The sequence below is a fragment of the Rana temporaria genome, chromosome 6 (genome assembly GCF_905171775.1).
Source record: "Rana temporaria chromosome 6, aRanTem1.1, whole genome shotgun sequence".
Taxonomy (NCBI): Eukaryota; Metazoa; Chordata; class Amphibia; order Anura; family Ranidae; genus Rana; species Rana temporaria.
This window is the reverse complement of record NC_053494.1, coordinates 61,366,318-61,382,150: the sequence shown is the minus strand read 5'-3', so window position 1 is coordinate 61,382,150 and position 15,833 is coordinate 61,366,318. Positions and strand designations below refer to the sequence as shown.

The 15,833-nt window shown below is 45.0% G+C and overlaps 1 protein-coding gene across 2 annotated transcripts in view; it reads right to left on the bottom strand.

The window, feature by feature from the left end:
- Positions 1-473: 473 nt before the first annotated feature.
- SMG1 (SMG1 nonsense mediated mRNA decay associated PI3K related kinase) overlaps positions 474-15,833 on the bottom strand; it is a 233,206-nt gene continuing 217,846 nt past the window's right edge. For both annotated transcript variants that reach the window (XM_040356901.1, XM_040356902.1), the window contains exons 61-63: positions 14,721-14,900; positions 6,514-6,620; positions 474-2,998 (exon numbers count right to left, since the gene is read on the bottom strand). In XM_040356901.1, coding sequence (XP_040212835.1) covers positions 2,921-2,998; positions 6,514-6,620; positions 14,721-14,900 — 365 coding nt within the window. In that variant the 3' untranslated portion in view covers positions 474-2,920. The remainder of the gene's footprint in view (positions 2,999-6,513; positions 6,621-14,720; positions 14,901-15,833) is intronic.

Below are 15,833 nucleotides of genomic sequence, written 5' to 3'. Positions count from 1 at the left end.
CTGACAGCGGTATCGCAGCAATCTTGTACAGTGGGACCGGGTGGGATGGGGATTAGGTCCAATGTAAGGTCACCTTACAGATTTTCTGTAAAGGTGAACTTAGACTTTAAGGATAAAAAAAAAAAAACATTCTATGCTACAGGATACCCTCCCCCCCCCCCTCTACACCTTTATATTTACCAGAGCCAGATTTCAATCCAGTGCTGTGCCTGAGAGCAGTCTCTCTCCTCCTCATCACAGGGAAGATTAATAGCAAAAGGCAGGGCATCTCAGGATCGAGCCAGCACGAGTACCCTATAGAAAGCGGCACTAGCAGCAGGCACTAGGCATCAGGGCTGCCCTGTGCAAAACCACAGAACAGATAAGTATGACATTTAATATTTTAATTAAAAAGTTTTACAATCCACTTTAATTTTGTGTCTTTTAAATTACATTTAACACAAGTGTTTTAAAAAGGAAAAAAAATCTGTACATTATGCATTAATCGTAAGTATTTTATTTAAACAATTAAGAATCTGATTCTTCATAGATGTTTGTAATTGAAAGTAGAAATGCAATATTACAGGTGTCTGAAGTGCATTAAACGTTAACATCTCAGAAGAAATTAAAGTAATGCAGGTTTTCCTCACTTTTATCTACAGCTCACAAAAGGATTTTCGCTTGTGGGAGTAAAGTTAAATTCCATTACATTGAATTCTGACATACAAAGTCTTACCATCACCATAACTGTATAGCAGTGTCTGCTGGTACACAAGACAGGCATGCATTACTCAGCGTTTAAGTACTCTTAGCCAGCCAACTAGAGCAAATAAGGCTGTCATTCTTATACAAACTGACATTTTCATTAACTGCAAATATTAGAATTTGTTAATACTTCAGACTGGGAGAAAAGATTGCCATTAGCAGACTTAATGCTCCTGTTGTCAAAGAGGACTGTTACAATACAGTGATGTGCTGCAGACCTCTGTGGCAGGGAGGATTAACGATACACACACAAAATGCTTACTATCTAAAATATTGCTGGTATAAACGGTTTTCCCTAACGGCAACTGCTGGTTGAATGGATATTCTTCTTAACAGACATGTGTGCTCTTGTATTAAACCCAAAAACAATTTAAAAGTCACAAACATGTAGGCAATACAAGTGGGGGGAAAGGGGCACAAAAAGAAACCCAGTAGGGATGACTGAAAGAAAACACTTAAAATTAGAATGGATCTGTTTCAACATCACCAAATCAGATTCAGACAACAAAAATGAAAAATAAAAATAAAAAAAAAATAATAAAAGGACAATAAAGGAATCACATTATGTGAACATCTGCAAAACACTGTTCTCATAGCCACCCATGTGCAATGTACTAGAAAATGTATCCAGAAGGAAATGCCAAATAAAATCTTAATTAACGGTACTTTAATGGATCTCATTAAAGGAAAATCTTGCAATTTTCTGTGAGGGATTAACTTGTCATATAAAAACATGGAAAAGAATGCAGGAAAGTGGATTTTCTTCCCACAGAAACTGGATTCTAGCCATCATTTCTGTAGTGCAGGTTTTTAAAGATGAAAACAAGAACCTGACTCGTTACTATGGGCAACACGTCTCTTCTTTCACTTGCCTCTACCATTTTAGAATACCCAAGTTCTGTACATGAGCTGAATTACAAAAATAGAATATGTTGACCTATTAACAAACGTTCTTAAACAGAACATATGCCACACAAGGTCTTAAGACCTCACAAATTAAAGTAACGTATATCTGGCAGAAAGCCATACTTCTCGGGTAATATTAGAAGGGTTAAAACCAAGCATGGAGGTGTTAAAGGCTTAAGTGTAAAACAAATATTCTTCATTCAAAATGTAAATTAAACACCATTGCAGTCTACCTCCACCAGAAGTTCACTTTATTATAACTGTCATCAAGTGACAAGCTTAACTACTTAGACTATGCTATTAAAACAAAAAACAAAAAAAGAGCGAGAAAGGAGGGGAGGAGTATGCACATCAGTTAAGCGTATGGAAACACACAAATGTTGGTGTGGGTCATGTAGATTTTTGAGAAGCAGAATCAGTGCTGGGCTTATTTCAATGTATTGGGTTGATCCTTCATGTATTTTTGCATGGGTCACACAAAAAAGGCAAGATATATTTTTTGCATTGGGTACTAAGTGAATGAAATACTTCTGAAAAGTATTAAGTGTCTCTGGATATATGCCCAGCTACCAAACAAAAGTGTTAGTATGAATACAGTGTGAAAAGTAACCAGGTATCCTAACTACAAGAAATGAGGGGAAGAAAAGAATGGAAAACAAGGTTTTTTTCTTCTTTTCAGAAGTCCACCTAACTTCACAATTCTGTTCTTTGGCTGTTTTCAGCTAGTTTTCAGAGGCCATGCTTCATCTCCTAGCCTCTTCTGTGCTAAGCTGGCCAACTCAACCAGCAGCATTGCCAAGCAACAAGAGTAACCCAAGAAACGGACAGCATCCTCTTCACTGCAAATCCTTGATGGCCCCCAGTGTTCCCCCCTTGACGAACAGGGTTTAGCATATCTTCAATTGTTGACAGGGTCACATGGAAGAGTTCTAGATCACCATGCGGTCTGGAGGATGCCGATTTCTTTCTGCAGCAATTTCTCAGCTGTACTGTCAGATCTTCCACAGCAGAAAGACAATCACTTTACCCAGACGGTGAGCATTGTACTCTGTGCCCTTGGGGTTGCTGACCACTGGTGTTTAACGTTGCTCTGGGTGCAGCGTTCCTGTGGGATTCCCGTTCCCACTGCACCAGGATTTCCTAGATTACCACATATTAAGCCCCAGTATACATCACCACCGGCCTTGGCGCGGCTGTGGATGCCTGAGACTTGACTGATTCTGGTGGATTGCCGACTGTGCTGAACCAGGCTGGTCTGCCGTCTTCTAATTCACACCCAAGCTGTCCAACCTTCATACAGCTGAGCCAGGTTATCTAGATTTGTTGCCTCCTTAATCACAAAATCCACCTAATAAATGTTAACAGAATTGTTAAAAAAGTGTAAAAAATGTATGGTTATCAACACACAAGGTAAATGCTAGCCTGTGCTTCACTTCCACCATGATTTCTGACCCGCCTGGACTTAAGTCATCAGTAGTGTAAAAATGTGATAAAATGGGTATTACAGCCCTATTAAATAAAAAAATATATAGGAAATAAAAACCACAAAAATAACCAAATAATAATTGCTGCATATAGAACGGTGAACTAAACCAATTAAAAGTGAATATAATGGGTATATGCGCCAATATTAACTCCAGTGGTAAAACACTGTACAGAAAACGTGTATAACCTAGTCCAGGTAGGTAAACACATATGAACCAGTGCAATACAAATAAAAGTGCCAATATTCAATATGTACCAGGATACAATTAGTTCCAGTGCAAGTGCTATGAATCAACCATGCAGCACACCCCCTAAGAAGGGAGAACCAGTTCACAGTAATGACTTGAAATAGGAATGCTGTGTAAGACTGAGAAATTCCTCTGCACTTTCTATGGCTGTCTCAGGCACACATGTAGAATCTTCTAACCAGCACAGCTCATAAGAAACAGAGGGGAGAAAAAACAAAAACCAAACTCATGGTGCAATACTGTATGCCCAAGCAGGAGACAAAGACTAAGCTGTAAGTGTGCACACTCACGAATCCGCGGATAAGGGAAAACAACTTCTACTGCCGCTCAGATTGATGATCTCCTCATACGGATAACATCAGTCGATCCCGTCACTTGGCTCCTCTCAAGGAGCCAAGTGAGCTGTGCTGGTTTGAAGATTCTACATGTGTGCCTGAGACAACCATAGGAAGTGCAGAGGAATTTCTCAGTCTTGCACAGCATTTCTATTTCAAGTCATTACTGTGAACTGGTTCTCCTTTCTTAGGGGGTGTGCTGCATGGTTGATTCATAGCACTTGCACTGGGACTGATTGTATCCTGATACATATTGAATATTGGCAGCTTTATTTGTATTGCACTGGTTCATATGTGTTTACCTACCTGGACTAGGTTATACACTTTTGCAGTACACGGTTTTACCACTGTAGTTAATATTAGCGCATATACCCATTATATTCAAGTCATCAGTAGTGCCACACATGCACAGATTTACCAACTCTGGAATGTATATCTGTATACATTCCAGATTGGGTAAATACCAAAAGAACAAGATTATGACATTCGAACTACAAAGAAAAAAGGGAAGGTGGGTAAGAAAACCAAAATACATGCATCAGACATGGTTGCCAGAAAGGCCTCATTCACATGGGTGCACTGATCAGTACGCCCCTACAGAGGGCTATGTTTACTTGCCCAAATGGCACAGCTAGTCCTTGCAGTCGGCCTGTTCAAATCAATGACAGGAAGACGGCTATATGGATTTTCAAGCACATCCGAGTGCACATCTGTTCGGGACCCATGCACAGCTTTAAACCAAGTGTTTCTGCACTGCTTAGTGTGCCTGTGTGAACGAGCCTCTAAAACTCCGAAGAGATCAGTAGGCACACTGAGTCATGCACAAAAAAAGGACGAATAAATAGGGTGTTAGTTAGCATATAATATATATATATTTTTACATAAGGCATTGCCAATCTGACATTTAAAGCTGATTTACATGTTTTCTTTTACAATAGTTTGTTTGGACCAAGCTGTGGGAAGGGGGGAGCTGATGACAGCAGAATATCTGCCAATAAAAGGAAACTTTGTATTTCATTCACAGAATACAAAGCTGCCAATGAATATCTGAGCGCTGCTCATACTGGCTTAATATTGTTCTGGTCAGAGACAGGAAATATATGTACAGCTAATAAATAAAACACCAAACACCATATTTCAGCCTGAAAATACAAATGAAAAAAGAATTGCATCATGAATGGTGGTATAAAACTTTCACAGGCACAACACGAGGCAGAGGGATTATTAGTTTATTCACTTCATTAAAATCAACAACAGATGCTTTTAAAAATAATCCTTATATGGGCCAATACAGGTCTAGCCCCACAGACCAGAAATGAAGATCAGTCAGTCAATATCATAAAACTGTTTACACATGTGAATTGCCAAATATTAACGTGTAGATATCAGATCCAAATATTGATGCGTTTCGTGGTGGACTCCGCTTCCGCCACCATAATACTTCTGCACTTATGAAGGGTTGCCATACATGGTAAAGGCTACCCAAACTATGAATACTGCTGTCGGAAGGGGAAAGGATATAAACAATTCAGTTTCTGCACTCTCTCAAGGGTGCCTCAGATGGATAACTTGAACAAAAATAGGCCAGTGCCACAGAGGAGGAAAGAAGTCACAATTCTGACAAATTTTTCCATATATGTCACTCCCATAGAGTGCCTCTTCTGGCAGCAGCAGCATTCAGATTGAGGGTAGTCTTTACCATCTTCTTGCATGTATGGCCACATTGTTTTTTAAGACCCCCAGCATGTAACAAGTATAGTGGTGTATTTACATGTTATTTATTAGCCCGGTTTGCCTTGAGTGTTACAGCTTGCTTGACCTCTGTGACCACCCCCAAGACACTATGACCACAGCCACTATAATGCCTGACAAGATTTACTGTAGTCAAAGTTTAATCGCCTTATCCTGAAAAAGCAGATTGCACTGCAATATGTGGATCTGTAATTAAAGGGGTTGTAAAGGTACATGTTTTTTCACCTTAATGCATCCTATGCATTAAGGTGAAAAAACATCCGACGGTACCGCCCCCCCCCCCCCCAACCCCCCTTTTTACTTACTTGACCCCCTCGAAAGTCCCGCGCGCGTTCACGTGATCCCCTTCGGTTCCCAGCCTGGCCGTTGATTGGCTGGACGGATTGATAGCAGCGCAGCCATTGGCTGGCGCTGCTGTCAATCATAGCAGAAGATGCGGCACGCCAGGGGCGGGGCCGAGAGATACAGTCGGGCGGCTATGCCCGCCGCTGTATCACGGGAGTGCACTCGCAAAAGCTTTCCACCAAGTGAGCTCGCTCGCATGAAGGTGGAAAGCTTTTGTGAGGAGGAGCCAAGACAGCCGCCGAGGGACCCCAGAAGACAGGGTTAGGGGACACTCTGTGCAAAACGAGCTGCACAGTGAAGGTAAGTATAACATGTTTGTTATTAAAAAAAAAAAAAAAAAAGTTTGCCTTTTGTGTTCCTTTAACACTTTAATATATGGCAATTCATGTGTATATAATTATATATGAAATAGGTGAACATTACTGGTCCATGTTGTGCTAGACCTGTATTATCCCAAATAGGGATGGTTTTATACCAGCGTCTTGATTTTATTTAAGTGAATAAATGGTATTTGAGATATTTTCACTCTGCCTCATGTTGTGCCTGTAAAAGTCTAAACATTTTTTGAAACAACTGGTTTCTTTTTTCCCCATACATTGGAATGTGGCACAGTGGAAGTCCATTTAAACCTAAAACTGGGAGGGCAGGGTTAGTGGCGGCTTTGCATTATAAGTTTGTGCCTGTCCTCATCTACCCACCTGTTCAGCAACAGACATCCTTCTGTTGGGATCCACATCTCTTCCCTCTAGCTTGGCTTTCACTCGTTTCCAAACACTGACAGCATAAGAATTGCGCTCTTGTACAGCTATAACAGGAAAAAGTCAAATCAAATCAATATACTTCCCACCAGGATTCAGCTGGTGTTTGAACAGCAAACAACATAGCTAATTTTCCCAGTTCCCCTCAGATCACCACATCATGTATAATTGATTTGTTTTCCGTACCCTGAACTGAAAAGTCTCACCACCTTTGCTGCACACTGTACAAAGGGTTAAAAATAGGATTTTTGTACTCTGTTCATGGACAGACACAGCAGCAATCTTGACAAAGTGGGTATAAGCCTTCAACCAGGAGTGGACAAGGCAGAAAACTTGTTAGAAAGTGTTAATCACATCAAACACTGTACAGTACCGCCCAAGGGTCGGTCCCTCTAAGTAAAACCCCGCTCCCTGCATCTCGCAGCTCAGTTCGTCGAAAAGCAGTACAAACAAAACGGAGGGGTGGGTGCTGTGTCCGTCCATGAACTCAGAGAAAAGGATTTTACAGTGAGTACAAAAATACTATTTTCTCTTTCGTTCATGGATGGACACAGCAGCAATCTTGACAAAGTGGGATGTCTCAAAGCAGTTTTAAAACGAGGGGTGGGAACAGCATTAATTAAACTTCATCCCAAAACAGAGCCCCTCAACGGAGGAGTTGCAACCTTAACCACTTAAGACCCGGACCAAAATGCAGCTAAAGGACCTTGCCCCTTTTTGCGATTCGGCACTGCACTATAAAAAAAAATAGAGCGACAATTTAAAAAAAAATATCATTTTTTTTACTTTTTGCTATAATAAATATCCCCCAAAAATATATAACATTTTTTTTTTACTCAGTTTAGGCCGATACGTATTCTTCTACCTATTTTTGGTACAAAAAAAAATAAAAAAATAAAAAAAATCGCAATAAGCGTTTATTGGTTGGTTTGCGCAAAATTTATAGGGTTTACAAAAAAGGGGATAGTTTTATTGCATTTTTATAATTTTTTTTTTTACTACTAATGGCGGCGATCAGCGATTTTTTTTGTGACTGCGACATTATGGCGGACACTTCGGACAATTTTGACACATTTTTTAAAATGCATTGTTTATTGTGAAAATTACAGTTGCAGTTTGGGAGTTAACCACAAGTGGGCGCTGATGGGGTTATGTGTTTCCTGAAGTGTGTTTACAACTGTAGGGGGGTGTGGCTGTAGGTATGACGTAATCGATTGTTTCCCCCTTTAAAAGGGATGACACGATCGATGCAGCCGCCACAGTGAAGAACGGGGAAGTTGTGTTTGCACACGGCTCTCCCCGGTCTTCAGCTCCGTGTACCGATCGCGGGACTCCAGCGGCGATCGGGTCCCGGAGCTTTGGACCGGGTCGCGGGAGTGCGCCCGCGACCCACGGCTGGGTACTAGTACAGGACGTACCTGTATGTACATGTGCCCAGCCGTGCCATTCTACCGACGTATATGTGCAGGAGGCGGTCCTGAAGTGTTTAAACAGCCGCTTGCAAAACCTTGTGGCCGAAGTAAGCAGCCGTAGATGCACTCCTATCAACCTTGTAAAATTTGGTGAAAGTGTGAATGGACCACCAGGTCGCCGCCATACACACCTGGGAAACAGACGCTTGATGTCGAAAAGCCCAAGAGGCACCTATTGCCCTGGTCGAATGCGCTGTAACAGGAAAGGGAGGCGCCCGCTCCTTTAAGGCATAAGTCTGAATCACGATCACCTAGAGATGGTGGCCGACGAGACCGCTATGCCCCTCTTAGGACCAGCCACCGAAACAAACAGCGAGTCCGACCTCCGGAACGGAGCAGTAGCAGACAACTATACTCTCAGAGCACAGACAACGTCCAAGGAATGCAACGCCACCTCCTTAGGATGCGACAGACGAGGACACAAAGATGGAAGTACAATGTCCTCATTGAGATAAAAAGCCAAAATGACCTTAGGAAGAAAGGAAGGCTGCGGACGCAGCACCACCTTATCCTTGTGGAAGACCAGATAGGGAGCTTTGCACGACAAGGCTGCCAGCTCAGAAACCCGTCTGACGTAACAGCTACCAAAAAGACCACTTTCTGAAAAAGTGTCAGCAAGGGAATCTCCTTAATGTTTTCAAACGGTGGGAACAGGCACAGAGAGGACCAGATTTAAGTCACACTGAGGTAGTGGAGGACAGACAGGAGGGGCCACATGCCGAATCCCCTGCACAAACATACTCAACCGGAGAATGAACCGCCAGGGGTCATTGAAAAAATTAATTGTACTTAAGGCAAGCTTTTGGTCCACCCCATGCTGTAAAAACAGCAGGACTCTGGAGACAAAATAAGTACGCGGATGCCACCCCATTTCGTCACACATGGATATGTAGGCCTTCCAAATGCAATGGTAAAACTTCCTAGAGGATAACTTCTGAGCCTTCCTCATGGTAGAAATCACTGAATCCGACAGGCCCCGGTCTCTTAGCACCTGGCTCGCAATAGCCATGCCGTTAAAGCCAGCGACTGTAAAACAGGATGAAGTATGGGACCTTGCGACAGCAGGTCCCCTCGCAGCGGTAGACGCCAGGGGACATCTGCTACTAGACGCAAAAGGTTTGCGTACCAAGGACGCCAAGGCCAATCCAGAGCAATTAGAATCATTGAAATCCCCTCTACCTCTACCCTACGAAGCAGACGAGGAAGGAGCTTCAGGGGAGGGAAGGCATATATTAGCTGATACTGACTCCATGGTACCAACAACGCATCTGCCCATGGGTCTGTTGACCTGCCCACAAACCTCAATACTTTCCGATTGAGTAGAGAAGCCAGGAGATCTACGTCCGGCTAGCCCCATCATTGGCAAAGGAGCTGAAACACATCCAGGTGTAGAGACCATTCTCCTTGGTCCAGCATCTGGCGACTCAGGTAGCCCGCCTGACAGTTTTTCACGCCCGAATGTATACGGCCGACAGGGCCGGTACACGCTTTTCTGCCCACCTCGATGCTGCAACCAAGCTTCTTGTTCCTCCTTGATGGTTGACATACGCCACCGCCGTGGCGTTGTCCGACTGGATCCTGACAGGGTGCCCCTGAAACCTATGAGACCACGCGGAGAGGCAAAACCAGATCGCCCGAAGTTCCAGGACATTGATTGGTAGGCGGGATTCCTCCGGAGTCCAGCTACCCTGGGCCGACTGAACACCCCGGCTGGCGTTCCGTCGCGAACACCGTCCAGTGACAGGGAAGGAACGACTTCCCGGACAGAAGTGACGGTGACGTCAGCCACCAAACCAGGGAGGTCCTGACTAGGTGGCTCACCCTGATCTGACAATCCAGGGATGATGGGCACTTGTTCCATCTGGACAGAATTTCCTTTTGCAACACTCGAGTGTGAAATTGAGCATACGGAACCGCCTCGAAGGAGGCTACCATGAGACCCAGGACTCGCATTCAGAATCGGAGTGACGACCATCTTTGGGATGTCAACTGGCGTACCGCAGTCCGAAGGGTCTGTAACCTTTCCACAGGGAGAAAAACTCTTGCCTCTGAAGAGTCCAGAACTAACCCCAGATATTCTAGGCGTTGAGTCGGCACCAATACTGACTTCTGAGTGTTCAGCACCCAACCAAAGTCTCGGAGGGTCCGACAGGTTATAGACACGCTCTCCTCTAATTCTGAGTTTGAAGTGGCCCTCAGAAGAAGATTGTCCAAGTAGCACACGATAGCAATTCCATGCTGTCTTAGCAGGGCCAGAATTGGGGAGAGCACCTTGGTGAACACCCTCGGTGCTGATGCTAGGCTAAAAGGGAGAGCCACAAATTGATAGTGGTCCTCCCCGACCGCAAAGCGCCGAAATCTGATGCCTGGTGAATATGGGGACATGCAAGTATGCGTTCTTGATGTCCAAGGACGCCAGAAAGTCCCCTGGATGGAGAGCAGCGACAACAGAGTGAACCGACTCCACCTGGAATCTTTGTACTTTCACAAAGCAATTGAGGGCCTTGAGGTCCAGAATTGGACAAACCCCATCCTTCTTTGGTACTATGAACAGATTTAAAACCCCTGGAACCGTTCCTGTACTGGGACAGGAATGATTATCCCGCATACCAGCAGATCCTGAACCGCCCCAAACAGGGCTACCCGACGAGTTGGATGAAGATGGAGAGAAAAAATTTGCTCGGTGGGCAAGAGAGAAGGGATGCTTCTGTCGCTCAGCCGGCGTTTTATCGGGCCTGGGATAGTTTACCTGCCGTACGGAAAAAAAAAAAAAACGCTTGTGCACGGCGAAGGAGGGCCCTTGCCTAAGGCGTGGCTCCTTACCCTTTTTTGGATTGTGGCAGCAGCATGCTCTTACCTCCTGCAACATCCTTAATGTCATCCAGAGATGCTCCAACAAGTCTGTTGCCCTTAAAGGGCAAATCCATCAGCGCCTTCTTGGAAGATTGGTCCGCAGACCAACACTTTAGCCAGATCAGACGGCGCAACACCACTGCATAGACTGAGGCTCTGGACAGCAAGGGAATCATATCCAAAGCTGACTCGCAGACGAACTTAAGGTCCTGTACCAACTGGTCAGCCAGAGCCACCTCGCCCGAGGGAGCCTGTCTTTCCATTAACCCATGGTGCAGCAATTTTGCCCATTCAGTGAGAGTCTGAGACACCAGGGCCCCCAACCACAGTTGGACGCACTGCCGAGCCCACTACCGTGTATAGGTAGCTGGTGACTGCCTCAGCCCTCTTGTCCGCAGGGTCCTTGAAAGCAGGAGCCTCTTCCACTGGAATCATGGTTACCTTGTTTAATTTGGACACAGGGGGGTCCACTATCGGGGGAGAGGTCCATTTTAGGAAACTCTCCTCAAAGGGATAACGAACCTCCAACTTTTAGGGACCGAAAAAACCTTCTGTGGTTTGTCCCACTCCTTGTATAAAAGTTGGTCTAGATAAGACACACAAGGAAACACCTTAGCAGTGCGAGTCGGCTTACAGAACCCAAAAGGGACCGACATCTCTGCCGCTTCCACAGATCCCTCCATCTTTAGAGTATCTCGCACTGCGGTGATAAGATCATCTACCAGAGCCTTCTTGCGCGCTGACTCGGACCCAGAGACATCCTCACTGTCTGACCGGTCTCAGTCCACATCCTCAGACACATCAGAACCAGGGTCATGAGCCGCAGCTGGGCCTGGCTCTGCATAAGAGTTGTCCTTAGAGGATGGCGGGGGCGCTTTTTACCCAAGTGCCGCTCCCACCTTGGCAACAAAAGCCTCTAGGCTCGCCGACATAGCGTCCACCGATACAGCGGGTGCAAAGACACCAGCTGCCAACTCAGGTGTTTCAGGGGGGAGAGGTGTCCGCTTCTGACGCCATGCTGACCCACGCGCCTGACACACAGGGACTCCAGGTAAGGTAACACCAGACCACCCTCCTAGCTGCCACAGACGACTCAGCACCCTAGAACGGTCACCACACAGCTGCCGTGCGTTTCCCGTCTGAGTTGCTCTCTCTACAGGCGCCTGTGTCAGTCTGACACTCCGCAGCGTGTCTGTACATTTGTGCAGGTTAAATGAGCGCTAGAGGCCAAAGACCCTCACAAAATAGCCACCGAGCAGCAGTCTGTAAAATGGCGCGGACCACAAGAAAATGACTGCCGAGCGGAAGATAGAGGCCAAACAGGTGCCGGCGCCGCCAAAATGGCCGCCGGACACATTGAGGGAGGAACACAAAGGTATGTGAAAAACACCAATGATGGCAGCCTACTAGCACTCCAGGAAGCAGACCCACAGCGCAGTACCCCACCCCAGATGGAGCCCCCCCAGGCCCCCCGCAGCTAGCCTAGCTCTCAGAGCCCAGGGAGGAGGGAAGGAAGGGAGAGGGGAAAGTAAGGAAGGATGGAACCCCCTACTCAACCTCCCTGGGAATGCCCAGCTATATCCTCCTGTCAGAGCAGGGGACTGCTACTTACCCATCCTGCTTGGATTACGCTGGAAGCATCCCAGACAGGCCATCTTCCGCGCATTTACGGAGGTGACTGTCGGCCCAGCATGCCGTGACTCGGAAATAGAGATGGTCATATGCGTGCCCTGGAGCGTGTAGCTCACCAGCCACCCCTGGAGCGACGGGCATGTCGTGGACGACCCAGTGCGTATCCAAAGTCGGCACACGCTCGATGGCCGTAACTGGGGAGACTACAAGGATCTGGGATCCAGCCTGTCATCCAGTCGGCAGTTAATAGAAGATCACAGGAACCAAAAAGCCTATGCTAGGCAGAAAAAAACTGAGCTGCGAGATGCAGGGAGAGGGGTTGTACCTAGAGGGACCGCCCCCTGGGCGGTACTGTACAGTGTTTGATGTGATTAACACTTTCTAACAAGTTTTCTGCATAGTAAGTAAATGTGTCACATATAGATCTGGTAATGCTCAATACATGCATAAAAACGGTATCACACTATTTGGGCATCCTTTCTTCCTTCTTTTAAGTGGCTTCTGGAGTAAAGGGCCATATACAGGGGAACAAGCAAACATTTGCCAGAGCGCAGCACAGGGCGTACACTGTGGATGCCTGCTACCCCAGGAGGGGATTTTAATCTGGTGAGTGCGGGAAATACCTGAGCACAGAGGAAGGGTGCACAGAGTGAATCACCAGAATATTCTTTTAAGAGTGGCATGCAGCACCTTTTGCACAGATTAATCAGCACTTTATATCACAGCAATACATCTTTAGAAAATTAAATATTCAGCACGTTAATTACTATATGGACTTTATGCAATTATTATATGGACTTTATGCATGTATTGAGCATTACCAGATCTATATGTGACACATTTACTTACTAATATATATATTTTTTTATTTATTTCACTTAATTTAATTTTAAGAAGTATTTATATATTTCACTTTATAAGCATCAGTACTTTATAAGCATCAGCACAATTATGGTATGATCTACACAGCAGGCGCCACCACCTATTAATTCCCTTTTTCTCATATTTATATTCCACCTCGGTGGGATACTTTTGTAGGGGCAGCCACTGTAACCGATATTCTTTTATATATATTTGCATTCATTCCATTTTCCTCCCTGCAAATCCATATACATATATTTTTTCTGTGGTGTGGATTTATACTACCTTTTCAAGTTTTCTGCCTAGTCCACTGCTGGTTGAAGAATAATACCCACTTTGTCAAGATTGCTGCTGCGTCCGTCCATGAACAGAAGAGAAATCCCTGTAGTATATATGGTCTGCTTTGCCACTGCAATGACTCCCCTCACTTTAAATAGATGTAAACTCTCTCACAAGCCTTGCTGTGTGCAACACAACCCCCCCCCCCCCCCCAAACAAGCAACTTGCTGAGGGAGCCAGAAGCGTTGGTCGGGGACCCCAGAAAAAGATTGGGGCTGCTCTGTGAGATATATATTTATATATAAATAAATAAAATCTATAAAAATAACCACTGGGCATTTAAAGGGGTTGTAAAGGTACAATTTGTTTTCCCTAAATAGCTTCCTTTGCCTTAGTGCAGTCCTCCTTCACTTACCTCATCCTTCGATTTTGCTTTTAAAATGTCCTTATTTCTTCTGAGAAATCCTCACTTCCTGTTCTTCTGTCTGTAACTCCACACAGTAATGCGAGCCTTTCTCCCTGGTGTGGAGTGTCGTGCTCGCCCCCTCCCTTGGACTACAGGAGAGTCAGGGCGCCCACTAACACACAGCTCTTTTCTCTATCTGCAATGTAGAGAGCGTCCTGACTCTCCTGTAGCCCAAGGGAGGGGGCGAGCACGACACTCCACACCAGGGAGAAAGGCTTGCATTACTGTGTGGAGTTACAGACAGAAGAACAGGAAGTGAGGATTTCTCAGAAGAAAGGAGGACATTTAAAAGCAAAATCAAAAGGATGAGGTAAGTGAAGGAAGCCATTTAGGAAAAAAAAAATATTGTATCTTTACAACCCCTTTACTACCGGCCGCTGTCAATTGACCAGGATTTGCAAATATAAAGTAGCAGACCCAACAGACCCATTTATAGCTGGATATTTTAATGGCATGAAAATAATGCTTGATCAACAGAAAACCTTTGCTTAAGATGAAGTTTAGGACTGTGCACAAAGCCTAATAACAATACAAGTTTGAGCATAACAAGACAGTCTTTTATTAGTATAGGTACATATCATTACCTTTGCCAGTCTTCGGATCCCGCACTGCTTTCTTTGGACTAGAAACAATGCTCTTGCCAGGCCCTGGAACAGTGCTCGGTGGAGTATCTGCTGATGGCACCAAATTTTTCTGGACTGTCTTTTTTGCATTCTGTGACATGCCCTCTGGCTGCGTTTTTGGGGCAGTGTTATTACGCACAGCTGTTTAAAAAAATGTCAGATTAAAAACACTAAGTCAACTGAAACAAGACTTTTTACAAAAAAAAAGATCATTTACCCTCAAAAGAATATGACAAATATTACTCACATAGAATATGGTGCAGCTGTGCATAGTAAACAGTAATCAGCTAACTTCAGCTCGTTTAGTAAAGCTTTGACAATAAAACCTAGAAGCCGACTGGTTACTATGCACAGCTGCACCAGATTCCGTGTGCACCAGTTTTAGTAAATCTCTCCCAGGTTACAAGCATAACAAACAGACAGACAAAACAGCAACTTGTTGCTGGAAACTTTATTATAGACACTCTAGAATCACATAACAAGTATATATTGTATATAAAATACAAATAAGCATTAAAAAATGCTGCATCAAAACTTATTTTAAGAGACTGTCACTTTGCCAAGCTTAACAAAAGGAGCGCGCCTGTACACTCCATTGACCGTGTGGATGCTCAGAAACATTACAATCACCCCGGTGATGTCAGACGCCGCTGCGAGGTACATGCATGTGCCAGCCCTGTCTGGATCCATCTTCATACACAGCCGGTGGACAACTCCTACAGGTACCACACATGATTTGGCTGCCAGGACCAGCGTGCTGAGACACTTCGCTGCAGGACTTGCCTTTCCCATGCTGACACAGTTTTACCTCTACGTGAGTGTTTATTATTTGTAGGGGTGTCGCGATTGCGTGTCCCCGATGCAGCATCGATGTTGGATGACGTCATTCCGACTTGCCCCACCACTCCCGGGAGAGCGCTCTGAGCTGTTAACCCCTATGCGGGGGGGTTATACCAAGATGAGGCCCGCAGCTGCAGGCATCATCCCGGTACCGTTTTTTTTTAGAGCGGGCTTTCCAGGGATAACAACCAATGTGACTAAAAGCCTCCCACCGCTTTCATCGAACCCCTCACA